This window comes from Crassostrea angulata, chromosome 8 (assembly GCF_025612915.1).
Source record: "Crassostrea angulata isolate pt1a10 chromosome 8, ASM2561291v2, whole genome shotgun sequence".
Classification (NCBI taxonomy): Eukaryota; Metazoa; Mollusca; class Bivalvia; order Ostreida; family Ostreidae; genus Magallana; species Magallana angulata.
The window spans coordinates 29,514,440-29,540,483 of NC_069118.1; the positions used below are offsets into that span (position 1 = coordinate 29,514,440).

General features: G+C 35.6%; 3 protein-coding genes across 3 annotated transcripts; all 3 read right to left on the minus strand.

The window, feature by feature from the left end:
* Positions 1–3,795: 3,795 nt before the first annotated feature.
* On the minus strand, positions 3,796–5,586 carry LOC128160875 (uncharacterized). Its single transcript, XM_052824180.1, has one exon. It carries the CDS (start codon positions 5,584–5,586, stop codon positions 3,796–3,798), a length of 1,791 nt encoding a protein of 596 aa, XP_052680140.1.
* Positions 5,587–5,962: 376 nt separating this feature from the next.
* Positions 5,963–8,382, minus strand: LOC128160876 (uncharacterized). The gene is made up of 2 exons (XM_052824181.1): positions 7,342–8,382; positions 5,963–7,186 (listed from the first exon to the last, which is right to left on the minus strand). The coding sequence occupies exons 1-2, from the start codon at positions 8,380–8,382 to the stop codon at positions 5,963–5,965; spliced, it is 2,265 nt and encodes a 754-aa protein (XP_052680141.1).
* A 7,736-nt stretch (positions 8,383–16,118) lies between these two features.
* Positions 16,119–24,320, minus strand: LOC128160877 (uncharacterized). The gene is made up of 5 exons (XM_052824182.1): positions 24,239–24,320; positions 23,571–24,068; positions 19,542–20,191; positions 18,013–19,425; positions 16,119–17,876 (listed from the first exon to the last, which is right to left on the minus strand). Exons 1-5 carry the CDS (start codon positions 24,318–24,320, stop codon positions 16,119–16,121), a joined length of 4,401 nt encoding a protein of 1,466 aa, XP_052680142.1.
* Between the last annotated feature and the right edge of the window lie 1,724 nt (positions 24,321–26,044).

Here is a 26,044-nt window from a genome sequence, read left to right on the forward strand (position 1 = left end):
CAGATTTTTAATTATGTAATTTCAAGGATTTTTAATTATGTAATTTCAAGTATGTTACATATATACATATCACGACATTCTATCTTGCATGAAAAATAAGAAAAAGAGATCTGTAGTAAGATATGTTTGACATGTCTGATATTTTACTGTACGTTTATAGAGAAACTCCAAACCTTATGAAAACCCCAATTGACTTCAAGTTGTGTTTTCTGTAGCATTATCAGGGGGACTTAATATGTATTTTTATTACATGTTCTGTTGCATGTTTCTAATAAAAAATGCATCAGAGTGTTGCGGGCTGGCCGACAGCCCTCAAAACACCTACAGAATTTATAGATAAAAACACCAAAAGTAACGTTTTCACAATTTATATAACAAGAAATTTGAGAACAAATTCATGGGCTGATAGTCGTTAGGACACTGGTAGGTTGGGAAGACACTAAACTTCACTAGTCACTCCATTTCTTTACACTATTCACTATTCACTATTCTGTACACAGAACATACACATTAAGTTACACATACACATAAAGTTCCAGACAAGTAATGTCCCACATGATCCGCCGTACATAACAGTGAAACAACGTGGTACACGTGGCAGCGCTGCATTACATTTACTTGAAATTCACAATACATGATTATAAACCAAATTACTTTACACGTAACTTAAAATACTGTAACGACATTTACTTGCAAATTACACTGTTAGAGTCACTAAACACGACATACACATTTACTACTCAAATTACGGAAGCTCTATGGATATACACTACTAACAACAATAGATAACTAAAGGAATAATGAACTATATAACGAATATAACAAACGAATAACTTACGGAAGGAACATTCAAACAATACAAATTACAAATAAAGCACTCTGAAACCACAAAGTTATCCTAGGACCATTTAATAAACAAATAGAATGAGAATGAATAAGTAAATGGGTTTACTCACAACAGAAGCCATGTCTGTATTTATAAAATTAGACAAGTAAACTACAGAAACTGATAATATCTGGAAGATCTTGCAGGTGATTTTTCCCGGTCCAAAGAGAGCCAAAAACATAAACTTAGGTGGATATATACAGGTATCGAGGGGTAGCAGAGAGGGTAATAGCATTAGAGGTCAAGTACAGGATAACAAAAATAATAGACAAATTAAAACAGCATCGTAAATGTAACACAGGGCATTATTTTTTGCATAATATATAAAGCAATATTTGATATGTGTATCTTTTTTGCATTCGTGTTTTTAACTTAAGTTATCTTTTTTGTAGCCTTCCGTGTTTTAACAGTTCCTCAAAAAGGAAGCTGTTCATTGTCAGTGTTGTTGTCCTTTTTCTTTTGGATTATTGTGTTTGCTACTGTTGTTGCAATTAGTAAGAAATTATTCTTTTGAAATACAGGACATTAGTAAAATCACATACCTTTTTGACCATACTTGTGCAATAAATGTTTCCTTTTTATAAAAATAATTATGATATTAATAATGATAATAATAATGATAATGATGATGATACAGACGAGAGTTGATTTTATTGATTATTATTTATTATAAATTCAACGATATGTAATTTCGCATGACAAGTAGCGGTATTTGAATTATTACGTACAATTTTATTCTAACATTCCCTGTTATGGACGGGAAACCCCATTAGAATCATGTGTACATGTAATATTTAAAAATAGAATTAACGCCTTCAAACTCAACGATGCATTATGTATCAGTAATCAAAATTGTATCCAAGCAATATTGAACTCTGGCGTAGGAATACATACCACCACAAAAAATATCTAAATTGTTCGTAACATTAAAAATCTGACTATTTTCAAGGTATTTATATATAAGTTTCCATGTAAAACAATGCTTTTGAATACATTCCATCAAATTTAGCGATTATTTTCAAATACGAAGATTTTTCAGCGGTGATAATTTGTGCTTATTAGGTCCAAACACTGACAAGTTATTAGATGGTTTGCTAGAGTAATTGCATAAGAGAGCTGATTAAAATTTACTACCAAAAATAGTTGTGTAAAAGTACCCATTCTGGCCCAGATACCTTACTATTGGCTCCACAGTGGAGCTGTGGAGCCACTGGCGTCATCCATAATCATAGCAACCCCAATATCGTCATCTATAAATATGGAAACTAACCTCTTTGTTCTTATTATTCAGCCATAACAAAGGAACAAAAGATCCCATTGAAAACGCATTTGAATAGAGATTTACTCAACCAAAATACAACAGGTAAAACATATTTAACATCACAGCTAGAGACATGTCTCAATGAACTTGGGCATTTATATGACAGGTGTGTTCACACATCATTAAAACAACCATTCATTTCAATACCGGTACATACAACCGAGTGGCTTCAAGGTCATTGTTAGGAAAGGTGTGAATGCAATTATGAAATATGTTGAAGTGTTTGAGAATATTTATTTATTTATTTTTAATTTATTTTATTTCATTTTTTTTAGCTATATCGTCAAAGAAAAAATCCTCATACATAAGTATGTTAAATCTCAAGAAAAATATCCTATTAAGCAATTAATATTCAAAATTTCCTTATTAAATAACTAATAAATGATATCCATTAACAAAATTAAAAATCTATAAATTATCTAATTCTTCTGGAATTTCCGAATGGAAAATTACCCCTTTTAAATGACATTGATTATGATTATGACGAAAGAGTGACGTGATCATAAAGTAACCAATCAAATAAATTGATAGTTAAGAATCACCATGGAGATATATGTAGATATGAATTGAAAAACTCTTTTCTTTTAAATTAAACTTACTACAACAGTCAAAGATGTCTCGTCGGAGATTGTTTCAAAGAAGTTTACATTGTGTAGTTGCTATTTAGATTTCGGAATTATTCCTTTAAAGGTAGAAAATATTTTACATTTTTTTAAAAAGAAATAGACATGAACTCATTGAAAAAGACATATAAAATCTATTTAAATGATTACAATAATGTGTTATTTTAAACGTAAAAATTCTTTAATGTTTGGGTTTTCCAGATGAGTGATTTGACAGTGCATTCTATTTGTATAATAGACTCGTATAAGTTAGATAATGAAATTTAAAGGGATAGGTCTTACAATTAAGTAAACAATTTTACTACTATTCTGCCTGGTGCAGGCAGATAGCTAACCTTGCACAACGCACAACGCAAACAAAAGTCACACGGGTTTCATAGTTTATTTTGTGTGGAAAACGTTGCCGTCGGGAATAAAATTGGTAAAAAAGTACGACAAATAGAAATAACAAATTACTAAATAGGAAAATATAGAACCTTACTTCATACATAGAAAAAATATGTAAATTACTTTAAAGACCATAACGGCGTGCCATACTTTTGAGAATGTTTTATCTGCATAATAAAATTGTCATCTGTAACTAAACTTCAAAAATACAATTAAATACTGACAGATTTAAGCAATTACTTCAATAAAAAAGACTTACTTAGTGGCTCGAGGCACGCATCTAACCAGATTGAAGACGATAGACAAAGTGAGACCGGACTGGTCAGTAAGGCTGACAGGAAGTGAGTGATTGACCAGATATACGTTGTAGTTAACTTGTACCAAAAAGGATTAACGGATATACTAAACTCAGAGTGGTTAACTTGTACAAAAATATTTCTGAAGAATTTAAATTCTAAACTATAGACAGCACACTCCCCTTCTGATATGAAAATGTCACTTAAATGCATAAACCGTACTCTGTTCACAAAAAGTTGTTCATGAAACTGTTTTTGTAAATTGTCACAACACAAAAAGCATTAAATGGAATGACACAAAAATATAATTTCAGAAATTGGACGCACATATATACGCGACTGTCCATCTTTGATAACACGAACTTCAAGTTTGCGCACAAGTCCATCTTTGCTAGGAAACACTCTTTCAACAAGTCCTGTCGGCCATTGGTTACGATGTGCATCACTGTCCTTCAAAAGAACGACATCACCAACTTGGATGTTATCTCGAGTGTATTTCCATTTTCGTCGCACTTGTAGACTCTGCAGGTATTCATTTTTCCAACGACACCAAAATGTCTCCGCTAGAGACTGAACAAATTTCCATTGAATGTTATAAACTTCGCTGACACTGAGATTTTTAAAATCCTCGTTTGAATCAACGGTTTTTTGAGTAAGTAAAACAGCTGGAGACAAAACGCAAGGTGCTTCAGGGTCGGTGGATACAGGTACCAGTGGACGGGCGTTGACTATCGCTGTCGCTTCAGCCATAAACGTGCTAAGGACTTCATGGGTAATTCTTGTGTGCTTAGAATCCAGTAAGATTGAATCAATGATTCGTCTGATTACACCAATTAAGCGCTCCCAAGCGCCTCCCATGTGAGAAGAGAACGGAGTGTTAAATTTCCAAACTGCTCCTTGCAACTGTAAGAAGGATTTTATCGAGGGGTCTTCTACAAAAACAGCGTTTATTCCAAGTTCACGAGTTCCACCAATGAAATTTGTCCCTCTGTCTGAATAAAACTCTTTCATTTTTCCTCTAATAGATGTAAAGCGACGTAAGGCGTTGATGAATGACGAAGTAGTCATCTCCTCAATTACTTCTATGTGGACACCACGACATGATAAACACTCAAACAATACGGCCCATCGTTTAGAGTTCGCAGAACCACCACGTGTTCGACGCGTGACAACATCCCAAGGTCCAAAACAGTCGACACCAACGTAGGTAAATGGAGGACAAGGGGTAAGTCGTTCCTCAGGTAGGTCTGCCATCCTTTGTGAAGCAAGGCTACCACGAAGTCGACGACACTTTACACAATTGGATAGAATGGAATATACAAGTCTTTTACAGCCCGTTATCCAATATCCTGCTGCTCTGATGGCCCCGGTGGTTAGATGGCGTCCTTGATGACGAATAACTTCATGGAAGTGGAGTACGAGGAGTTTTGCAATGTAGTTTTGATTTGGAATGAGGATTGGGTTCTTCTCTCCCAGAGATAATTCAGGACTTAGTTTAAGTCTCCCTCCAACACGCAGAACTCCGAATGAATCAAGGAATGGGTCAAGTCGTGACACTTTGCTGTTTCTGGGAATTGGTTGGCCACTATTCAGGTTTTCTATTTCCTTAGTGTACGACTCCTGTTGAATTTGTTTAATGATGAACATTTCAGTTTCTCTGTAGATATCTGGTTCGTCTTCACTTTTACTGGTCACTTGAAATGTATCTCTGACAAAACGTTTCAAAGTCTTAAAAGCCACAACGAGATTTTTCCAGGTCGAGAATCTAGCAAAACGACGGGAGTCAAAGACGATCTCAGTTGTAATTTGAGTTTTGCTAGAAATAACATTTTGGCGGATTTCTTTGTCAGTTTCAAGATTGATGAGACGATAGACAGTTTTGATCATATCCGAAGAATTTTTCAACCATTGAGGTCCAGTTTTCAACCATTGAGATCCAGCGCTGTAGAGACGTAGTAATTGCTGTATGTGAATATCTTGTTGCAACATCAGCTGGATTTTTGTCAGTTGAGACGTAAGACCACTGAGACGGAGATGAGACTTTGTGAATTTTTTCCACACGGTTTGTAACATACACAAAAAATCTACGGGTTTTGTTACAAATGTAACCCAAGACGATTCTACTGTCAGTATAGTAATGAAATCGATCTTGAGGAATCTTCAAGTAGTCACAAACTGCTTCTCCTAACTCTGTGGCGAGAACTGCTGCGCACAGTTCGAGTCTCGGTATTGTGTGACCTTTCAGAGGTGCCAGTTTAGATTTTCCCATTAGAAATCCAAGAGAAGTTTCTCCAAATTCATCTGTCACTTGAAGATATGCCACCGCAGCTATCGCATGTTCTGACGCGTCTGAAAAGACATGAACATCCACTTGATGAGCCAAAGAAATGGAAGTGGCTACAATCATTCGGGGAACTCTGAAGTTATTAACAAATTGTAATGAATCAATTCAGATTCGCCATCTTCTCAAATGTTCCTCCGTAAGTGGTTCATCCCAGTGACATCCAGGAGATACAAGTTCACGGTGTAGAATTTTTCCACTGATAGTGACTGGAGACATAAATCCCATTGGATTAAAGATACTGTTCATTGTCGATAGAAGGCCTCTGCGGGTGTAAGGTTTTTCAGCATTAGAGATTTTGAACACAAACATATCACAGTTTAAGTCCCACTGCATTCCTAAACTGTGTTGTACAGGTAAGTTGCATATGTCTGCACAATGATTTAGTTCCTTCAAATCGCTTCCTAGGTCATCTATAGGAAATGATTTCATCACATTCACACTGTTTGAAGCGATTTTGTGGAGACGAATGTTTCCGTTGTTTTTCAGTGTTGCTTGTGTTTTTCTCATCAGGTTGATTGCTTCTGATTCTGTAGCAAGCGACGTCAGTCCATCATCGACGTAAAAGTTGTTGTAAACAAATTTACGAACATCATCGTCACCAACAGATACTGATTTTCGAAGTCCATAGGTGGCAACAGCTGGAGATGGTGTGTTACCGAAAACGTGAGCTTTCATTCGGTATTGTATTAAAGGTTTTACAAAGTTGTTATCCTCGTACCAAAAGAATCTGAGGTAATCACGATGATCCTCATGAACAGGAAATGCATAAAACATTTGCTGAATGTCACCACTGATAGCAATTGCATTTTCACGGAAACGCATGAGGATTCCAACAAGGTTGTTTGTTAAGTCTGGTCCAGACATTAACACACTGTTCAATGAAACGTCATGAAACACAGCCGACGAGTCGAATACTCCTCGGATTTGATCCGGTTTTTTCGAATTATACACCCCAAAAAGGGGTAAATACCAGCATTCCCCAGGTATGTCGGAAGGAGCAACTTCTGCTGCCCCACTAGCTAAGACTTTTGACATGAATGCTAAGAAGTTTTGTCGTTTGTGATGATCTTTCTTTAAACTTGTGTTGAGGATCAAAGCACGTTTCCAGGCCTGTGAATAATTGTTAGGTATCACTGGTTTTGACTCCTTGAAAGGTAATGGTGCGGACCAAAAACCATCAGTGTCTTTGTGGAACTCTGCGTCCATAAGAGCTACAAACGTGCGGTCCTCAACAGAAGGTCCAATCTTGTTGTCAAATGGTGTTCGTATGAATATGTCATCATCATTGTCCTTGACATTGATATTGTGAACACTGGAAAGGTGGTGCACCTTCCGTCATTAAGAATATGCGTTTTGTTTACATTCACTTCCTTTGGAGGATGAACTTTACCAATACAAATTTCACCAATGACGACCCATAGTGGAAAACGTTGAGCAAAGGGTTGACCTTGGCTGCCAGTAATTTGGTCGCCCACATGATGTACATCGGGTAAGTCACGTCCTATGAGCAGTTCAACATTCACATTGCGATCTAGGGGTGGTATGAAAGGTGCAATGCATTGTAGATGCGGTTGTGATTGAGCGACTTTGGGAGTAGGTATTTCAAGATGCTCACTAGGAATAGAATCACATTCAATGACTTCCGGTAAGTTGAATGTAGTTGTACCATCCAAGGCTTTGACACATAATCCGTTCACACGGCGTCCAGCGACTGTCGTAACACCAGAGCATGACGTAAGAGTGTAGGGTTTACATTCTCCTGTAACTCCGAGTCGATCTATCAAATAAGGGGACACCAGCGTCCGGTTGCTCTGGTCATTGATTGTCGCATAAACACGGATAACTATCGCAGGATTTGATTGACAAAACACGTCCACTAAAACGATCTTCCCGCAAGAACGACTCCCATGTTTTCCTTCTTCATACTCCCCGCCATTGCTTAAGGCAGTTTTCGCTGTTGAGACTGGTGTAGGGGATTCGGGGTTTGAAGAACGACGATCAATGTGCATCGCTGTGACATGATAAGGATTACCACAAATATCACATTTAATGTCCGCTGTACAATTTTTGGACACATGACTTTGTGAGGCACAACATCGGAAACATAATTTCTTATCACGTAGAATGTTTTGACGCTCACGTAGTGATTTTCTTTTGAAACCACGGCATTCGTTCAAAGAATGTCCAGCATTGTGTATGGGACAACGTGTTGACGGAGTTGATGATACAATTTCAATTTTACGAGAAGTGACTGCGCCAGTAGGTCTAGGTTTGCTGTATGCCATGTTTGTGTTTGTGGACGGTTGACATACAAGTCCAGGATCGTTACGGATTTCGCACATTTCACGGATGAACTCGACAAAAAAGGAAAATGGAGGGAATGCTACATCATTCCGTTTTTTATATCCAGCTGCTTGAGAGGTCCACTTGTCTTGTAGAGATATCGGTAGTTTGGCAACTATGGGTAGTACTCCAGTAGATGAATTGATGTAGCTCAGACAAATTTCGTATTTTGGATTAGTCATCGCCGATTCAATTTTGGGTGAGAATGTCCACGAGATCATACAATTTGGCATGATCTTTATTTGTGAGGGTTGGAAACGAGTGTAGTTTCTGTTTTAGAGCATGTTCCACCATCTAAGGTCTCCCATATTAATCGTTCAGTCTATCCCAAAAACGCTTTACACCTAGGCTAGGATTGTGGGTGTTTGCGGAGCGCAGTGTGCGTGCAAACTTTGAGGACTCTGGACCCAACCATTTTACAAGTAAATCCATTTCCTCAAACTCTGACACCAAGTTCTAGTATAACACTCCGGATTGAAGAACTCCTAGAATTGAAATTTTCGAGACGATCATCAAAGTTGGTGAATCTTGTGAGTAGAAAATCTTTGCGTAGCAAAAACTTTGATACAATTTCCATTTTTCCCAGCAGAAAGCATCAACTTTTTCATTGTTTAGCTTAAATTTTTACTTCTGAAATGACATATGACATATCACATATGAGCAGTTATGGGTCTTCATTCTAAGTGTGAACATTTACGACTGGCAGCACTTTATCAAAGTCAATCATAAATTAGGTTAAGCGATACACGTTCGACGTCATACCGAAATTGCTACTATAGTGAACAAATTTCAACCCTCCCCCTCCCCTGATTTCAAAATTGCTTATAAGATTTCAATGTACTATTCTTCCCAAAACTATTGCTTTTAAAATATTAATTGGAAAAACCCGGCTCAGTGCTTTATTATAATTCTATAGTTACACATACATCAGAACTGCACAAACATAGAACTGAAAATGATGTTTCGATCTGTCTAAAAGTTCTATATTGTCTTGTTAAGCTTAAATCTTTAATAACACTTTTCGTGAAAAATGTAGTAAAGTGTATTAAAAATTCATTATTTCTATGGAGATATTTTGTTCGGGGTTTGTGTTGGGATTTTTTTCTTCAATTTTCATACTTAGAAATGACATTATAATTTTATGTAGATACATGGACATAAGAGCAAATAAAAAAGCAGATAAAATTGTTTTCTAATCTACTGTACTTTCCATCAATCAATGAAAATTATGGCCCTATATCAATTTTTATACAAACCAACTTCAAAAGATCTAAGCCCCAAACCCCCACCCCCAAACTGATTTTTCTCGATAATATAACCGTGAAGAGAAATGATTATGAACATTTTAATATGTTTGCAGTACTTGTTTATTCATTTAATTGTCATTATTACTATTTATTTACCCATGAAAACAACAAAGCTCATATTCACCAAATAGTCCAGCTCTTCTGGCTATAATGTTTATCCCTCTGAAAGTTCTTTGTTCATTGTAAATGTGATCTAAGGCAGGTGTCTTGTTTTATTGCCTATAGTTCGTGTTTACAATTTGAGTATGCGAACGCGGTCAGTGTCGAGTCATCGTGTATTTCATAGATTAAGTTACATCGTTCTAAATAGTAAAAAGCTACCTGTACGATACGTGTAGCATAGTCTAATATAATTTGTTAAAGCCTATAGTATAAAGTCATAGTGAACCAACTCTATAAAATATTATCATTTATTGCATGTACACTTACCCCCTTTCGATCTCTCCTTCTTTTTATCGTAATAAAATAAATGGGGGATATTTTTGTCTTATTTTGACACGGCCAAATCAAAGAAAGTAGTTCTATAAAACCTGCATGTTCTGCAAAACATCCAGTAGTATCGTTGATGCCCCCTATTGTACGTGTTGTCTCAAAAAATTTTTTTATTGAATTCGATCAATATCTGTGTTGTTAAAAAGAGTAATTTTTTAATGTAGCATACAAATCTACATATGAAATTACAGCAAAAAACCAAAACATTCCATTACATTAAATTTTTAAGATGTATTCTATTTTCATTATTAAGTTAACTATATCATACAAAGATCTACATATGACACTAAAGAGAGGACTAACAACAAAGAATCAAAATAAAATTAAAGAACTCAAAGTTATTTATTTAAAACCGAAAGTACCACAGTCAGCAAAAAATTATTCTACATGGAAGCTAATTACTAAACCATGCAAATTAGGGAGGAAAGGGTAAACAAATTCATTCTGTTTTGTCGAAATGATTTTGACAATAAAGTATCACCGAGACAAATTTATCTTTCCTTTTTTTGTTGACTTTTGGCAAATATCATTGTCTGTTTTTCTAATAGACAAACAAGTTCTCAAACTCTGTGACGTAACAGATCGTGTGAAACGATCACTCATATAAATTATGTAATAAATTTCGTTCGTTCAGAATTCATGTGTAGATTATGTACATACCAGCCATGTTCCTAGTCCAACAGAAGGCATCTGTAATCCATTGGATAACTTTACAGAGGTCAAAGAATCATTCATTGCGGATTGTGTCCAGATAGATCATAGAGTGACCGCTTGGCGAAAAATGTTATAATATACACCCCACACGTGGGTAAACTTATGAGTTATCTCTTCCTTCTATGCTTTAACTATCAAAATTGATTAGATAAGAGTTTTTTAAAAAAGCATGCACGTACATGTACATGTAGGAATTACATAATTATACAAAACTACATTAGACTTCAACTACAGACCCTGAAACGTACTACTGCACCAGTTTGCACACTTTGGTTCAGTACGCTTTTTTACGGTACGTTTCGCTACTTTCACGGTACGGTTCGATTTGTGAACGTACTGTTTGTTTCTTGAACGGTACGTGTCGTTTATTGCACGGTACGGTTCGCATCTTGTACGGTACGTTTTGCTAAATATACCTACACGCTTTGTGAACGGTTTGTGCGCTTTAATAATGAGGTGAGGTTGATTTGAACGCTTTGATTCCGATTTATATTTTTTTAATATTGCCCGATCGATTTAACAAGATGATAATATAGATATTTTTGTTTTCTTTATTGATATAATATATTATTTTAGTCTTATCAAAAAAAAAATTCCATACATTCAATCTGACTTTATTCCGATGATTTTTTTTTATTTTTCATAATAGTTCTCCTAACTAGACTTTGATCCGTGCGTGCACGGGTTGACATTGCATATCGAATATGTACGAAATAGATACTTCGACACACCATATTGTTGATATTTACATAACAAAGCAATGTTATTAATTTCACTACACTTTTCTAAGTTAGAATCGTCTAATCTAACTGTCTCTTAGGAAACGCCCAGCTTTTAAAAACTTATAAATAAAACATGGTGCAAACTACTGGAATGCAAGAACAACTATAACCACCCTCGGTTCACAACATGTGAGCATGTAAAAATATCGTCCTTTTTGCAAAAACATGAAAATTGGGTGCAACGATCATTTATGTGAGAAAAATAGTCTTTACATAAAAATATGAAGGAAGAAATGCAAATGATAAAAAGACAACTAATCCAGACGCAAACTGCATGTTACTTTCACCCGAAAAATTAAAAGAAAACAGTGAAAATGATTACAATACATAATGATTCTTTTCATAACTTATGTACGTTCACCTGAAGAAGGATGTTAAAACTCAAAAAGCGCTAATGAATAAAAACTTTGGAACTGTTCATGTTCTTTGTTTGATTATTTATACTGTGTGATAACACATTTCACTCTTTTTGGAATATATATATATATATATATATATATATATATATATATATATATATATATATATATATATATATATATATATATATATATATATATATATATTTATTTATTTATTTATTTTTTATTAATTTATTTTATTTATTTAGCTTTCATTTTGATAATAAATGCATTATTAATTCTGCATTGACTTTATTTAGCTTTCATTTTAATAACCTCTTATTTGAAAACAATATCATCTGTACATATTTTATTACGTTTAGATGTGTTTGTAAAAATATTTGCCGCCATCTCCAAATATTGTTTACACTGTTCGGGACGTTGTCTACTTTATGACGTCATAATAACGACGTCAACGTTTGTTATTTCTGTAACAATTTGAAATCCACTGAAAAGCCGATGAGGCGAAAGAGCTCTGGATTAAATTTGAGAGAAATTGATTATTGTGTTATCGTCTATTGAAAACCTTTTTCTATATCGTTACCTATACCAAGGACTTACGTATATATATATATATATATATATATATATAATATATATAGAGTGTCAGATTTTTAATTATGTAATTTCAAGGATTTTGATTATGTAATTTCAAGTATGTAACATATATACATATCACGACATTCTATCTTGCATGAAAAATAAGAAAAAGAGATCTGTAATAAGATATGTTTGACATGTCTGATGTTTTACTGTACGTTTATAAAGAAACTCCAAACCTTATGAAAACCCCAACTGACTTCAAGTTGTGTTTTCTGTAGCATTATCAGGGGGACTTAATATGTATTTCTGTTACATGTTCTGTTGCATGTTTCTATTAAAAAATGCATCAGAGTGTTGCGGGCTGGCCGACAGCCCTCAAAACACCTCCAGAATTTATAGATAAAAACACCAAAAATAACGTTTTCACAATTTATATAACAAGAAATTTGAGAACAAATTCATGGGCTGATAGTCGTTAGGACACTGGTAGGTTGGGAAGACACTAAACTTCACTAGTCACTCCATTCCTTTACACTATTAACTATTCACTATTCTGTACACAGAACATACACATTAAGTTACACATACACATAAAGTTCCAGACAAGTAATGACCCACATGACCCGCCGTACATAACAGTGAAACAACGTGGTACACGTGACAGCGCTGCATTACATTTACTTGCATTTCACAATACATAATAATAAACCAAATTACTTTACACGTAACTTAAAATACTGTAACGACATTTACTTGCAAATTACACTGTTAGAGTCACTAAACACGACATACACATTTACTACATTACTAGAATGAGAATGAATAAGTAAATGGGTTTATTCACAACAGAAGCCGTGTCTGTATTTATGAAATTAGACAAGTAAACTACAGAAACTGATAATATCAGGAAGATCGTGCAGGTGATTTTTCCCGGTCCAAAGAGAGCCAAAAACATAAACTTAGGTGGATATATACAGGTATCGAGGGGTAGCAGAGAGGGTAATAGAATTAGAGGTCAAGTACAGGATAACTAAAATAATAGACAAATTAAAACAGCATCGTAAATGTAACACAGGGCATTATTTTTTGCATAATATATAAAGCAATATTTGATATGTGAATCTTTTTTGCATTCGTGTTTTTAACTTAAGTTATCTTTTTTGTAGCCTTCCGTGTTTTAACAGTTCCTCAAAAAGGAAGCTGTTCATTGTCAGTGTTGTTGTCCTTTTTCTTTTGGATTATTGTGTTTGCTACTGTTGTTGCAATTAGTAAGAAATTATTCTTTTGAAATACAGGACATTAGTAAAATCACATACCTTTTGGACCATACTTGTGCAATAAATGTTTCCTTTTTATAAAAATAATGATAATATTAATAATGATAATAATAATGATAATGATGATGATACAGACGAGAGTTGATTTTATTGATTATTATTTATTTTAAATTCAACGATATGTAATTTCGCATGACAAGTAGCGGTATTTGAATTATTACGTACAATTTTATTCTAACATTCCCTGTTATGGACGGGAAACCCCATTAGAATCATGTGTACATGTAATATTTAAAAATAGAATTAACGCCTTCAAACTCAACGATGCATTATGTATCAGTAATCAAAATTGTATCCAAGCAATATTGAACTCTGGCGTAGGAATACATACCACCACAAAAAATATCTAAATTGTTCGTAACATTAAAAATCTGACTATTTTCAAGGTATTTATATATAAGTTTCCATGTAAAACAATGCTTTTGAATACATTCCATCAAATTTAGCGATTATTTTCAAATACGAAGATTTTTCAGCGGTGATAATTTGTGCTTATTAGGTCCAAACACTGACAAGTTATTAGATGGTTTGCTAGAGTAATTGCATAAGAGAGCTGATTAAAATTTACTACCAAAAATAGTTGTGTAAAAGTACCCTTTCTGGCCCAGATACCTTACTATTGGCTGATAGTTTGGTGGAGCCACTGGCGTCATCCATAATCATAGCAACCCCAATATCGTCATCTATAAATATGGAAACTAACCTCTTTGTTCTTATTATTCAGCCATAACAAAGGAACAAAAGATCCCATTGAAAACGCATTTAAATAGAGATTTACTCAACCAAAATACAACAGGTAAAACATATTTAACATCACAGCTAGAGACATGTCTCAATGAACTTGGGCATTTATATGACAGGTGTGTTCACACATCATTAAAACAACCATTCATTTCAATACCGGTACATACAACCGAGTGGCTTCAAGGTCATTGTTAGGAAAGGTGTGAATGCAATTATGAAATATGTTGAAGTGTTTGAGAATATTTATTTATTTATTTTTAATTTATTTTATTTCATTTTTTTTAGCTATATCGTCAAAGAAAAAATCCTCATACATAAGTATGTTAAATCTCAAGAAAAATATCCTATTAAGCAATTAATATTCAAAATTTCCTTATTAAATAACTAATAAATGATATCCATTAACAAAATTAAAAATCTATAAATTATCTAATTCTTCTGGAATTTCCGAATGGAAAATTACCCCTTTTAAATGACATTGATTATGATTATGACGAAAGAGTGACGTGATCATAAAGTAACCAATCAGATAAATTGATAGTTAAGAATCACCATGTAGATATATGTAGATATGAATTGAGAAACTCTTTTCTTTTAAATTAAACTTACTACAACAGTCAAAGATGTCTCGTCGGAGATTGTTTCAAAGAAGTTTACATTGTGTAGTTGCTATTTAGATTTCGGAATTATTCCTTTAAAGGTAGAAAATATTTTACATTTTTTTAAAAAGAAATAGACATGAACTCATTGAAAAAGACATATAAAATCTATTTAAATGATTACAATAAAGTGCTATTTTAAACGTAAAAATTCTTTAATGTTTGGGTTTTCCAGATGAGTGATTTGACAGTGCATTCTATTTGTATAATAGACTCGTATAAGTTAGATAATGAAATTTAAAGGGATAGGTCTTACAATTGAGTAAACAATTTTACTACTATTCTGCCTGGTGCAGGCAGATAGCTAACCTTGCACAACGCACAACGCAAACAAAAGTAACACGGGTTTCATAGTTTATTTTGTGTGGAAAACGTTGCCGTCGTGAATAAAATTGGTAAAAAAGTACGACAAATAGAAATAACAAATTACTAAATAGGAAAATATAGAACCTTACTTCATACATAGAAAAAATATGTAAATTACTTTAAAGACCATAATGGCGTGCCATACTTTTGAGAATGTTTTATCTGCATAATAAAATTGTCATCTGTAACTAAACTTCAAAAATACAATTAAATACTGACAGATTTAAGCAATTACTTCAATAAAAAAGACTTACTTAGTGGCTCGAGGCACGCATCTAACCAGATTGAAGACGATAGACAAAGTGAGACCGGACTGGTCAGTAAGGCTGACAGGAAGTGAGTGATTGACCAGATATACGTTGTAGTTAACTTGTACCAAAAAGGATTAACGGATATACTAAACTCAGAGTAGTTAACTTGTACAAAAATATTTCTGAAGAATTTAAATTCTAAACTATAGACAGCACACTCCCCGTCTGATATGAAAATGTCACTTAAATGCATAAACCGTACTCTGTTCACAAAAAGTTGTTCATGAAACTGTTTTTGTAAATTGTCACAACACAAAAAGCATTAAATGGAATGACACAAAAATATAATTTCAGAAATTGGACGCACATATATACGCGACTGTCCATCTTTGATAACACGAACTTCAAGTTTGCGCACAAGTCCATCTTTGCTAGGAAACACTCTTTCAACAAGTCCTGTCGGCCATTGGTTACGATGTGCATCACTGTCCTTCAAAAGAACGACATCACCAACTTGGATGTTATCTCGAGTGTATTTCCATTTTCGTCGCACTTGTAGACTCTGCAGGTATTCATTTTTCCAACGACACCAAAATGTCTCCGCTAGAGACTGAACAAATTTCCATTGAATGTTATAAACTTCGCTGACACTGAGATTTTTAAAATCCTCGTTTGAATCAACGGTTTTTTGAGTAAGTAAAACAGCTGGAGACAAAACGCAAGGTGCTTCAGGGTCGGTGGATACAGGTACCAGTGGACGGGCGTTGACTATCGCTGTCGCTTCAGCCATAAACGTGCTAAGGACTTCATGGGTAATTCTTGTGTGCTTAGAATCCAGTAAGATTGAATCAATGATTCGTCTGATTACACCAATTAAGCGCTCCCAAGCGCCTCCCATGTGAGAAGAGAACGGAGTGTTAAATTTCCAAACTGCTCCTTGCAACTGTAAGAAGGATTTTATCGAGGGGTCTTCTACAAAAACAGCGTTTATTCCAAGTTCACGAGTTCCACCAATGAAATTTGTCCCTCTGTCTGAATAAAACTCTTTCATTTTTCCTCTAATAGATGTAAAGCGACGTAAGGCGTTGATGAATGACGAAGTAGTCATCTCCTCAATTACTTCTATGTGGACACCACGACATGATAAACACTCAAACAATACGGCCCATCGTTTAGAGTTCGCAGAACCACCACGTGTTCGACGCGTGACAACATCCCAAGGTCCAAAACAGTCGACACCAACGTAGGTAAATGGAGGACAAGGGGTAAGTCGTTCCTCAGGTAGGTCTGCCATCCTTTGTGAAGCAAGGCTACCACGAAGTCGACGACACTTTACACAATTGGATAGAATGGAATATACAAGTCTTTTACAGCCCGTTATCCAATATCCTGCTGCTCTGATGGCCCCGGTGGTTAGATGGCGTCCTTGATGACGAATAACTTCATGGAAGTGGAGTACGAGGAGTTTTGCAATGTAGTTTTGATTTGGAATGAGGATTGGATTCTTCTCTCCCAGAGATAATTCAGGACTTAGTTTAAGTCTCCCTCCAACACGCAGAACTCCGAATGAATCAAGGAATGGGTCAAGTCGTGACACTTTGCTGTTTCTGGGAATTGGTTGGCCACTATTCAGGTTTTCTATTTCCTTAGTGTACGACTCCTGTTGAATTTGTTTAATGATGAACATTTCAGTTTCTCTGTAGATATCTGGTTCGTCTTCACTTTTACTGGTCACTTGAAATGTATCTCTGACAAAACGTTTCAAAGTCTTAAAAGCCACAACGAGATTTTTCCAGGTCGAGAATCTAGCAAAACGACGGGAGTCAAAGACGATCTCAGTTGTAATTTGAGTTTTGCTAGAAATAACATTTTGGCGGATTTCTTTGTCAGTTTCAAGATTGATGAGACGATAGACAGTTTTGATCATATCCGAAGAATTTTTCAACCATTGAGGTCCAGTTTTCAACCATTGAGATCCAGCGCTGTAGAGACGTAGTAATTGCTGTATGTGAATATCTTGTTGCAACATCAGCTGGATTTTTGTCAGTTGAGACGTAAGACCACTGAGACGGAGATGAGACTTTGTGAATTTTTTCCACACGGTTTGTAACATACACAAAAAATCTACGGGTTTTGTTACAAATGTAACCCAAGACGATTCTACTGTCAGTATAGTAATGAAATCGATCTTGAGGAATCTTCAAGTAGTCACAAACTGCTTCTCCTAACTCTGTGGCGAGAACTGCTGCGCACAGTTCGAGTCTCGGTATTGTGTGACCTTTCAGAGGTGCCAGTTTAGATTTTCCCATTAGAAATCCAAGAGAAGTTTCTCCAAATTCATCTGTCACTTGAAGATATGCCACCGCAGCTATCGCATGTTCTGACGCGTCTGAAAAGACATGAACATCCACTTGATGAGCCAAAGAAATGGAAGTGGCTACAATCATTCGGGGAACTCTGAAGTTATTAACAAATTGTAATGAATCAATCCAGATTCGCCATCTTCTCAAATGTTCCTCCGTAAGTGGTTCATCCCAGTGACATCCAGGAGATACAAGTTCACGGTGTAGAATTTTTCCACTGATAGTGACTGGAGACATAAATCCCATTGGATTAAAGATACTGTTCATTGTCGATAGAAGGCCTCTGCGGGTGTAAGGTTTTTCAGCATTAGAGATTTTGAACACAAACATATCACAGTTTAAGTCCCACTGCATTCCTAAACTGTGTTGTACAGGTAAGTTGCATATGTCTGCACAATGATTTAGTTCCTTCAAATCGCTTCCTAGGTCATCTATAGGAAATGATTTCATCACATTCACACTGTTTGAAGCGATTTTGTGGAGACGAATGTTTCCGTTGTTTTTCAGTGTTGCTTGTGTTTTTCTCATCAGGTTGATTGCTTCTGATTCTGTAGCAAGCGACGTCAGTCCATCATCGACGTAAAAGTTGTTGTAAACAAATTTACGAACATCATCGTCACCAACAGATACTGATTTTCGAAGTCCATAGGTGGCAACAGCTGGAGATGGTGTGTTACCGAAAACGTGAGCTTTCATTCGGTATTGTATTAAAGGTTTTACAAAGTTGTTATCCTCGTACCAAAAGAATCTGAGGTAATCACGATGATCCTCATGAACAGGAAATGCATAAAACATTTGCTGAATGTCACCACTGATAGCAATTGCATTTTCACGGAAACGCATGAGGATTCCAACAAGGTTGTTTGTTAAGTCTGGTCCAGACATTAACACACTGTTCAATGAAACGTCATGAAACACAGCCGACGAGTCGAATACTCCTCGGATTTGATCCGGTTTTTTCGAATTATACACCCCAAAAATGGGTAAATACCAGCATTCCCCAGGTATGTCGGAAGGAGCAACTTCTGCTGCCCCACTAGCTAAGACTTTTGACATGAATGCTAAGAAGTTTTGTCGTTTGTGATGATCTTTCTTTAAACTTGTGTTGAGGATCAAAGCACGTTTCCAGGCCTGTGAATAATTGTTAGGTATCACTAGTTTTGACTCCTTGAAAGGTAATGGTGCGGACCAAAAACCATCAGTGTCTTTGTGGAACTCTGCGTCCATAAGAGCTACAAACGTGCGGTCCTCAACAGAAGGTCCAATCTTGTTGTCAAATGGTGTTCGTATGAATATGTCATCATCATTGTCCTTGACATTGATATTGTGAACACTGGAAAGGTGGTGCACCTTCCGTCATTAAGAATATGCGTTTTGTTTACATTCACTTCCTTTGGAGGATGAACTTTACCAATACAAATTTCACCAATGACGACCCATAGTGGAAGACGTTGAGCAAAGGGTTGACCTTGGCTGCCAGTAATTTGGTCGCCCACATGATGTACATCGGGTAAGTCACGTCCTATGAGCAGTTCAACATTCACATTGCGATCTAGGGGTGGTATGAAAGGTGCAATGCATTGTAGATGCGGTTGTGATTGAGCGACTTTGGGAGTAGGTATTTCAAGATGCTCACTAGGAAAAGAATCACATTCAATGACTTCCGGTAAGTTGAATGTAGTTGTACCATCCAAGGCTTTGACACAAAATCCGTTCACACGGCGTCCAGCGACTGTCGTAACACCAGAGCATGACGTAAGAGTGTAGGGTTTACATTCTCCTGTAACTCCGAGTCGATCTATCAAATAAGGGGACACCAGCGTCCGGTTGCTCTGGTCATTGATTGTCGCATAAACACGGATAACTATCGCAGGATTTGATTGACAAAACACGTCCACTAAAACGATCTTCCCGCAAGAACGACTCCCATGTTTTCCTTCTTCATACTCCCCGCCATTGCTTAGGGCAGTTTTCGCTGTTGAGACTGGTGTAGGGGATTCGGGGTTTGAAGAACGACGATCAATGTGCATCGCTGTGACATGATAAGGATTACCACAAATATCACATTTAATGTCCGCTGTACAATTTTTGGACACATGACTTTGTGAGGCACAACATCGGAAACATAATTTCTTATCACGTAGAATGTTTTGACGCTCACGTAGTGATTTTCTTTTGAAACCAGGGCATTCGTTCAAAGAATGTCCAGCATTGTGTATGGGACAACGTGTTGACGGAGTTGATGATACAATTTCAATTTTACGAGAAGTGACTGCGCCAGTAGGTCTAGGTTTGCTGTATGCCATGTTTGTGTTTGTGGACGGTTGACATACAAGTCCAGGATCGTTACGGATTTCGCACATTTCACGGATGAACTCGACAAAAAAGGAAAATGGAGGGAATGCTACATCATTCCGTTTTTTATATCCAGCTGCTTGAGAGGTCCACTTGTCTTGTAGAGATATCGTTCAGTCTATCCCAAAAACGCTTTACACCTAGGCTAGGATTGTGGGTGTTTGCGGAGCGCAGTGTGCGTGCAAACTTTGAGGACTCTGGACCCAACCATTTTACAAGTAAATCCATTTCCTCAAACTCTGTGACACCAAGTTCTAGTATAACACTCCGGATTGAAGAACTCCTAGAATTGAAATTTTCGAGACGATCATCAAAGTTGGTGAATCTTGTGAGTAGAAAATCTTTGCGTAGCAAAAACTTTGAAAAGTCGGCCATTGTCGAAGTGTTGTCGGTCCGTTGTGGTACTAGATTTGGAGCAGTAATCATATGAGGCAATGAATTTGTAGTAACACAAACTTGACGCATTGAATTCGAGGGAACGAACACTTGAGAAACTGCATTCAATGGAGCACTCCGTTGATCAACTGAATTTGGAACACGCATCTGAGGCACTGAATTTGAAGGAACACTCACTTGAGACACTGAATTTAAAGGGACGTTCACTTGAGACACTGAATTTTGAGACTCAGCTATGTTAAGGGCGTCCATAAAAAAATAGCGATATTTATCACATAAAATGTTAGCCTTTGAACAATCTTGGTATTCTACTCGAAAAAAATTGTTAAACAAAGTGATATTTTATCGATTATACAAATTAAATAATTTGTCATCGCATGAGCAATTTTTGAGTCTCTTGGGAATACCCTGTCACGTGATACTGCTAAAAATAGATGAACCAGGAATAATACGAAAAAATGCAAAGTGCAAGGGCATAACATAAACAAATATAGTTATTTCTGTTACTAACTTGTAAAATGAACCTTCAATATTTCGAAAAGTGCTGGGAGCTTTAAATATTCAAGTAAGAACAATTATTAAATTCAATGTAAACAGTGCATGAACAGCAATTTACTGGGATTTCCCGCAATTAACGCTTATTTATATGAAATGCGCAGCGACTTCATACAGTTCTCAGCACTTTTTGATATAATGGGGATACAATGGTAAGACATGGAAATTTTCAATATATTTGATCAAGTGTATGCCCTTGCACTACTGCATTTTATCTGACCCATTTCACTTTCAGCGTCATTTGCGTGAAATTCAAACGCAACACTGACTAAGATCATGATTTTAATTTTCATTCTTAAAATAATTTAACGCTGTGAATTTCACTGAAATAATGTTAAAAAGTTGTTTCTGTTCACACCAATCATCATTACAAAATTGTTGAAATTGGAAAAAAATAGTTTCATCATTTGCCTTTATTGGGGGGGGGGGTGTAAGTGTTGAGTTTGTAATGTACACATTTATGTTTCATAACAATTTATGTTACTATGCTGGTGAATAAATTTACTAAATATTTTAGTACTAATTAAAGAAAGAAAGAAGAAACAATATATCAATATTATCAAGAATTTATTTTAATTCAACTTTACAAATACTATAGAGATTGCTTTTCTATGACAAACTGTTCAACAAGACTAGTGTTTTCTGATTTTTAGTATTTTTCAGTCATAATGTGGAATTTATGGAAATTGAGAATTCTTCTTGCACACTACATGTTCTTCTCTTCTGTCTTTTTGATATTAGGAGGTAGTCCAGTTGATAAGAAAACCAATAACTGAAATGATGAATATATATCAATTTCAAATTTCATTTCAATAGATATCAATGCAAATTATTATAAAAGGTTACATTAGTATCATTATCAATAACATGATATTAAAAAACAACAAACTATACATGAAGTTGAAGTTAGTAAGTAAAAGAAATATTTATATAGTACCTACTTTTCATCAACATCCCAACAAGTGTTTTCAGTGGACCATCTACTGCCTAAGTAATCCTGAAAATGAATGTGTCATAATTAGCAACCTATTGTGTTAAAGAAAACATGAAAATGAAACATTACTCTATTATTGGGCATATTAATGGCGGTTTCAATGTCAGTGATGTTACAACAGGCATAATCTAATGTTTATTCTTTAAAATGTGTGGAAATTCAGTTTGAACACACTTTAATTTTGTCTTAAATAAAATTAATTAGATCTTCATAGAAGAAGTCTGAATAAAATAACATATTTCGTTTTACTTAAACAACATAACAATCTCGTCCATAATCATTCCAGATCCTCACAGTAATCTTTGTAGTGCTAGCACATACAGTGTTTGGCCATGGACTTTTTATTGTGTACTTATATTGATCTAATATTATCGCGATATGAGACCAGTAAAAAGCTACAATGAGCCTCAATGCTCTTTATGATCAAAACTAGCGAAACGCAGAACAATTACTTTGCCTGACTGAGTCACCAAACTGATGTTTGAACACAATATTACATGAAAAACAAATGTAAACAAGTAAACAAAATCGGAGCCGAGGAATTTCACTTCGTTTCCGTTCCATCCAACAATATTAAATAACATAAAACAATATCATGGGGAAGTACAAATAAATCCTACCTTGTTCAGTTGAATCTTATGCCGATTTCTGTCCACGCTGGTTGTAATCGAGTTAAATTCCGAGATATATTACTGAAGTCCACATGTTTATTCTGATCACAGCTGCAAGCGCTGATGTGACGTAGTCAGCCTCAACACGTCATCAGACGACTTAGGAATTTCATGATTTCGCGAGATATAAAGAATAGTTTGTGATTTTATTTCAGGACACCTTTCTTGAACCATTCAAACCCAATAATTAATCATATTCATTTTGGTAGATGTTTGTTAATTACCGAAATATCCACATCTCCTAAAATCTCATGAATAAGGGGCGGGGCTTATGCAAATTTTTCTAAATCACACGTGGTAGAATTCTTAGACCTTCCTTAACATAGCTGAGGAAGCACAAACTTGAGGCACTGAAATCGAGGTAGAACAAACTGGATTCACTGAATTAGAAGGCGCACACAATTGATGCATTTGATGAATTGGAATTGAAGGAACACAACCTTGATTAACTGCATTTAGATATCCCGGATGTCGGTTATCCGCCTCTGGATGTTGAACACTGATTGGTGGATTCTGTTCAAAATATGGTTGATTTTGTTGAATGTGGCCATCCTCGGTATTTGATAGGTTATGGTCGTGTTTGAGGATAAACGCACTCGTCATCTGTTCCCTTGAGTAGATCGGAAGATCAATCTTTTCTTCTTCTGTGAAGTCCGCTTCTGCTGAGATGATTTCTTTCTCCTGTCCGACGATACTAATTTTTGCTTTGATATCAGTTTTTTGTTTTAAAAGCTCACCTTCTCTCTTGATGAGCTCTAGTTTCGCCCTTTCAGCTTGCGCTTTAGCTCTTTGAAAACTTGATACATTAGACGACACATGACTTAGTGTTTCAAGGAGTTCAAATTTGGTTTCCTTCAACTCATCACTTGTTCTTTTTACAATTGAAAAACATTTGTTCATTAAAACTTCTAATTCATTTAACAAGTTGACCGCCTCCTCTGTATTTTGAGAAAGTAGATATTTCTAATAGTCTTCACTAGATATACAGAAATCTTTGAATTTCACAGAAATTAAACGTTCTACTTCTCTTATTTTTTGGAAGTCCTTTGCGCATGTTCCAGATGTTACAAGAGCATCCTCCACTTCCGCCTAGGTTCATCGGTTTTACTTTTCAGCTTTTCACACTGTTCGTTGAACATGACGAGGCCTTTGGGTGTGAGTTTCCGTATCCGTCGATCCTCAGCAGACATGCCAAACAAATTCACTAATTTTTTACTATTCTGCCTGGTGCAGGAAGATAGCTAACCTTGCACAACGCACAACGCAAACAAAAGTCACACGGGTTTCGTAGTTTATTTTGTTTGGAAAACGTTGCCGTCGTGAATAATATTGGTAAAAAACTACAACAAATAGAAATAACAAATTACTAAATAGGAAAATATAGAACCTTACTTCATACATAGAAAAATATGTAAATTACTTTAAAGACCATAATGGCGTGCCATACTTTTGAGAATGTTTTATCTGCATAATAAAATTGTCATCTGTAACTAAACCTTAAAAATACAATTAAATACTGACAGATTTAAGCAATTACTTCAATAAAAAAGACTTACTTAGTGGCTCGAGGCACGGATCTAACCAGATTGAAGACGATAGACAAAGTGATACCGGACTGGTCAGTAAGGCTGACAGGAAGTGAGTGATTGACCAGATATACGTTGTAGTTAACTTGTACCAAAAAGGATTACCGGATATACTAAACTCAGAGTGGTTAACTTGTACAAAAGTATTTCTGAAGAATTTAAATTTTAAACTATAGACAGCACAACTACAATTTGTTATTCTATAATATAGAGCTATGAGTTTTGTTTTGTTTTATTTTGTTTTTGCTTTGTTAATTGTGATTGATTATCATTCAAAAATGTTATCAAAACAAATATTGATACTTTTGAACAGAGAAAACATGCCCGCTGATAAGAAAAGTTTTTCACACGACTATCGAGTTTGCTTCGACATCAACGATCTACGCATGGTTTAGACTCCTTAGTCTGTCAGACTTGTGGACAAACCTTTAACAGACGGGACAGCTATTTACGTCACATGAAAAAACCATCAAGAAACATCATATAAAAAATCATATACAGACCCTGAAACATGCTACTACACCAGTTGCTCGGTTCGGTTCGTTAGGCTTTTTGAACGGTACGGTTCGCTTTGTGAACGGTACGATTCGTTTTGTGAACGGTACGGTTCGCTTTGTGAACGGTACGGAACGCTTTGTGAACGGTACGGTACGCTTTGTGAATGGAACGGTTCGCTTCTTGCACGGTACGCTTTGCTAAAAATAGCTGCACGCTTTGTGAACGGCTTGGCCGCTTTCTTAATGAGGTAGACGTGGCCTGAACGCTTTGATTTTTCTCGTACCCGGTAAATGATATTTTATTGCAAGTTAATATTTGTGAAAATCCCGCATGTATAGAGTCGCTGAATTGTTATACGGATCCACGTGCCGATAGTCTTCCGTGTAGTTGTTTTTGTACATCTTTTGTGTTTTTAGAGATTAAGAAAAGCCACGAAACAAACAAAGTAGAAGTAAGATATATTCAGACTATACACACGACAGGTTGTAATGAGTTACCAAACAGGTGTCCGTGGAAAGGTGTGAATACAGGCATCTCGTGTACACCTATTTAAGCGTCCAAATATACAGAGTTAGTGGTAAAGTACAATAACTGCCAAAAAACAAAATAAGATGATAACACCTGTTGTGTATAGAACCCAAGATGAAAGACGCTGTTGTGTTTCTGATCAGCTTCTGAACACATATATCGCACGAGTGATTTTTGTTCATGTGAAATCACGACGCCATTACCAGCTATGCGGGAAATAAAGTTGAAAGTTATTTTGTGAAATGTGTGTACTTTTTTTCGTTCAATGCTTGTATTTAATTTACTAAGATTTGTACATGTAT

Bases quoted from the DNA above. Each gene is read 5' to 3' on its own strand.
- LOC128160877 (XM_052824182.1), bottom strand. From the start codon at position 24,320: ATGTCTGCTGAGGATCGACGGATACGGAAACTCACACCCAAAGGCCTC. The intron at 20,192-23,570 runs GTTGTGTTCCTT...ATCATGTCACAG, and splicing joins TCTAAATGCAGTTAATCAAG to CGATGCACATTGATCGTCGT. The intron at 17,877-18,012 runs GTTTGTGACTAC...AAATTCACAAAG, and splicing joins CCACAGAGTTAGGAGAAGCA to TCTCATCTCCGTCTCAGTGG.
- LOC128160876 (XM_052824181.1), bottom strand. From the start codon at position 8,382: ATGACTAATCCAAAATACGAAATTTGTCTGAGCTACATCAATTCATCT. The intron at 7,187-7,341 runs GTACATCATGTG...TAATGACGGAAG, and splicing joins TAGGACGTGACTTACCCGAT to GTGCACCACCTTTCCAGTGT.
- LOC128160875 (XM_052824180.1), bottom strand. From the start codon at position 5,586: ATGTTACAAACCGTGTGGAAAAAATTCACAAAGTCTCATCTCCGTCTC.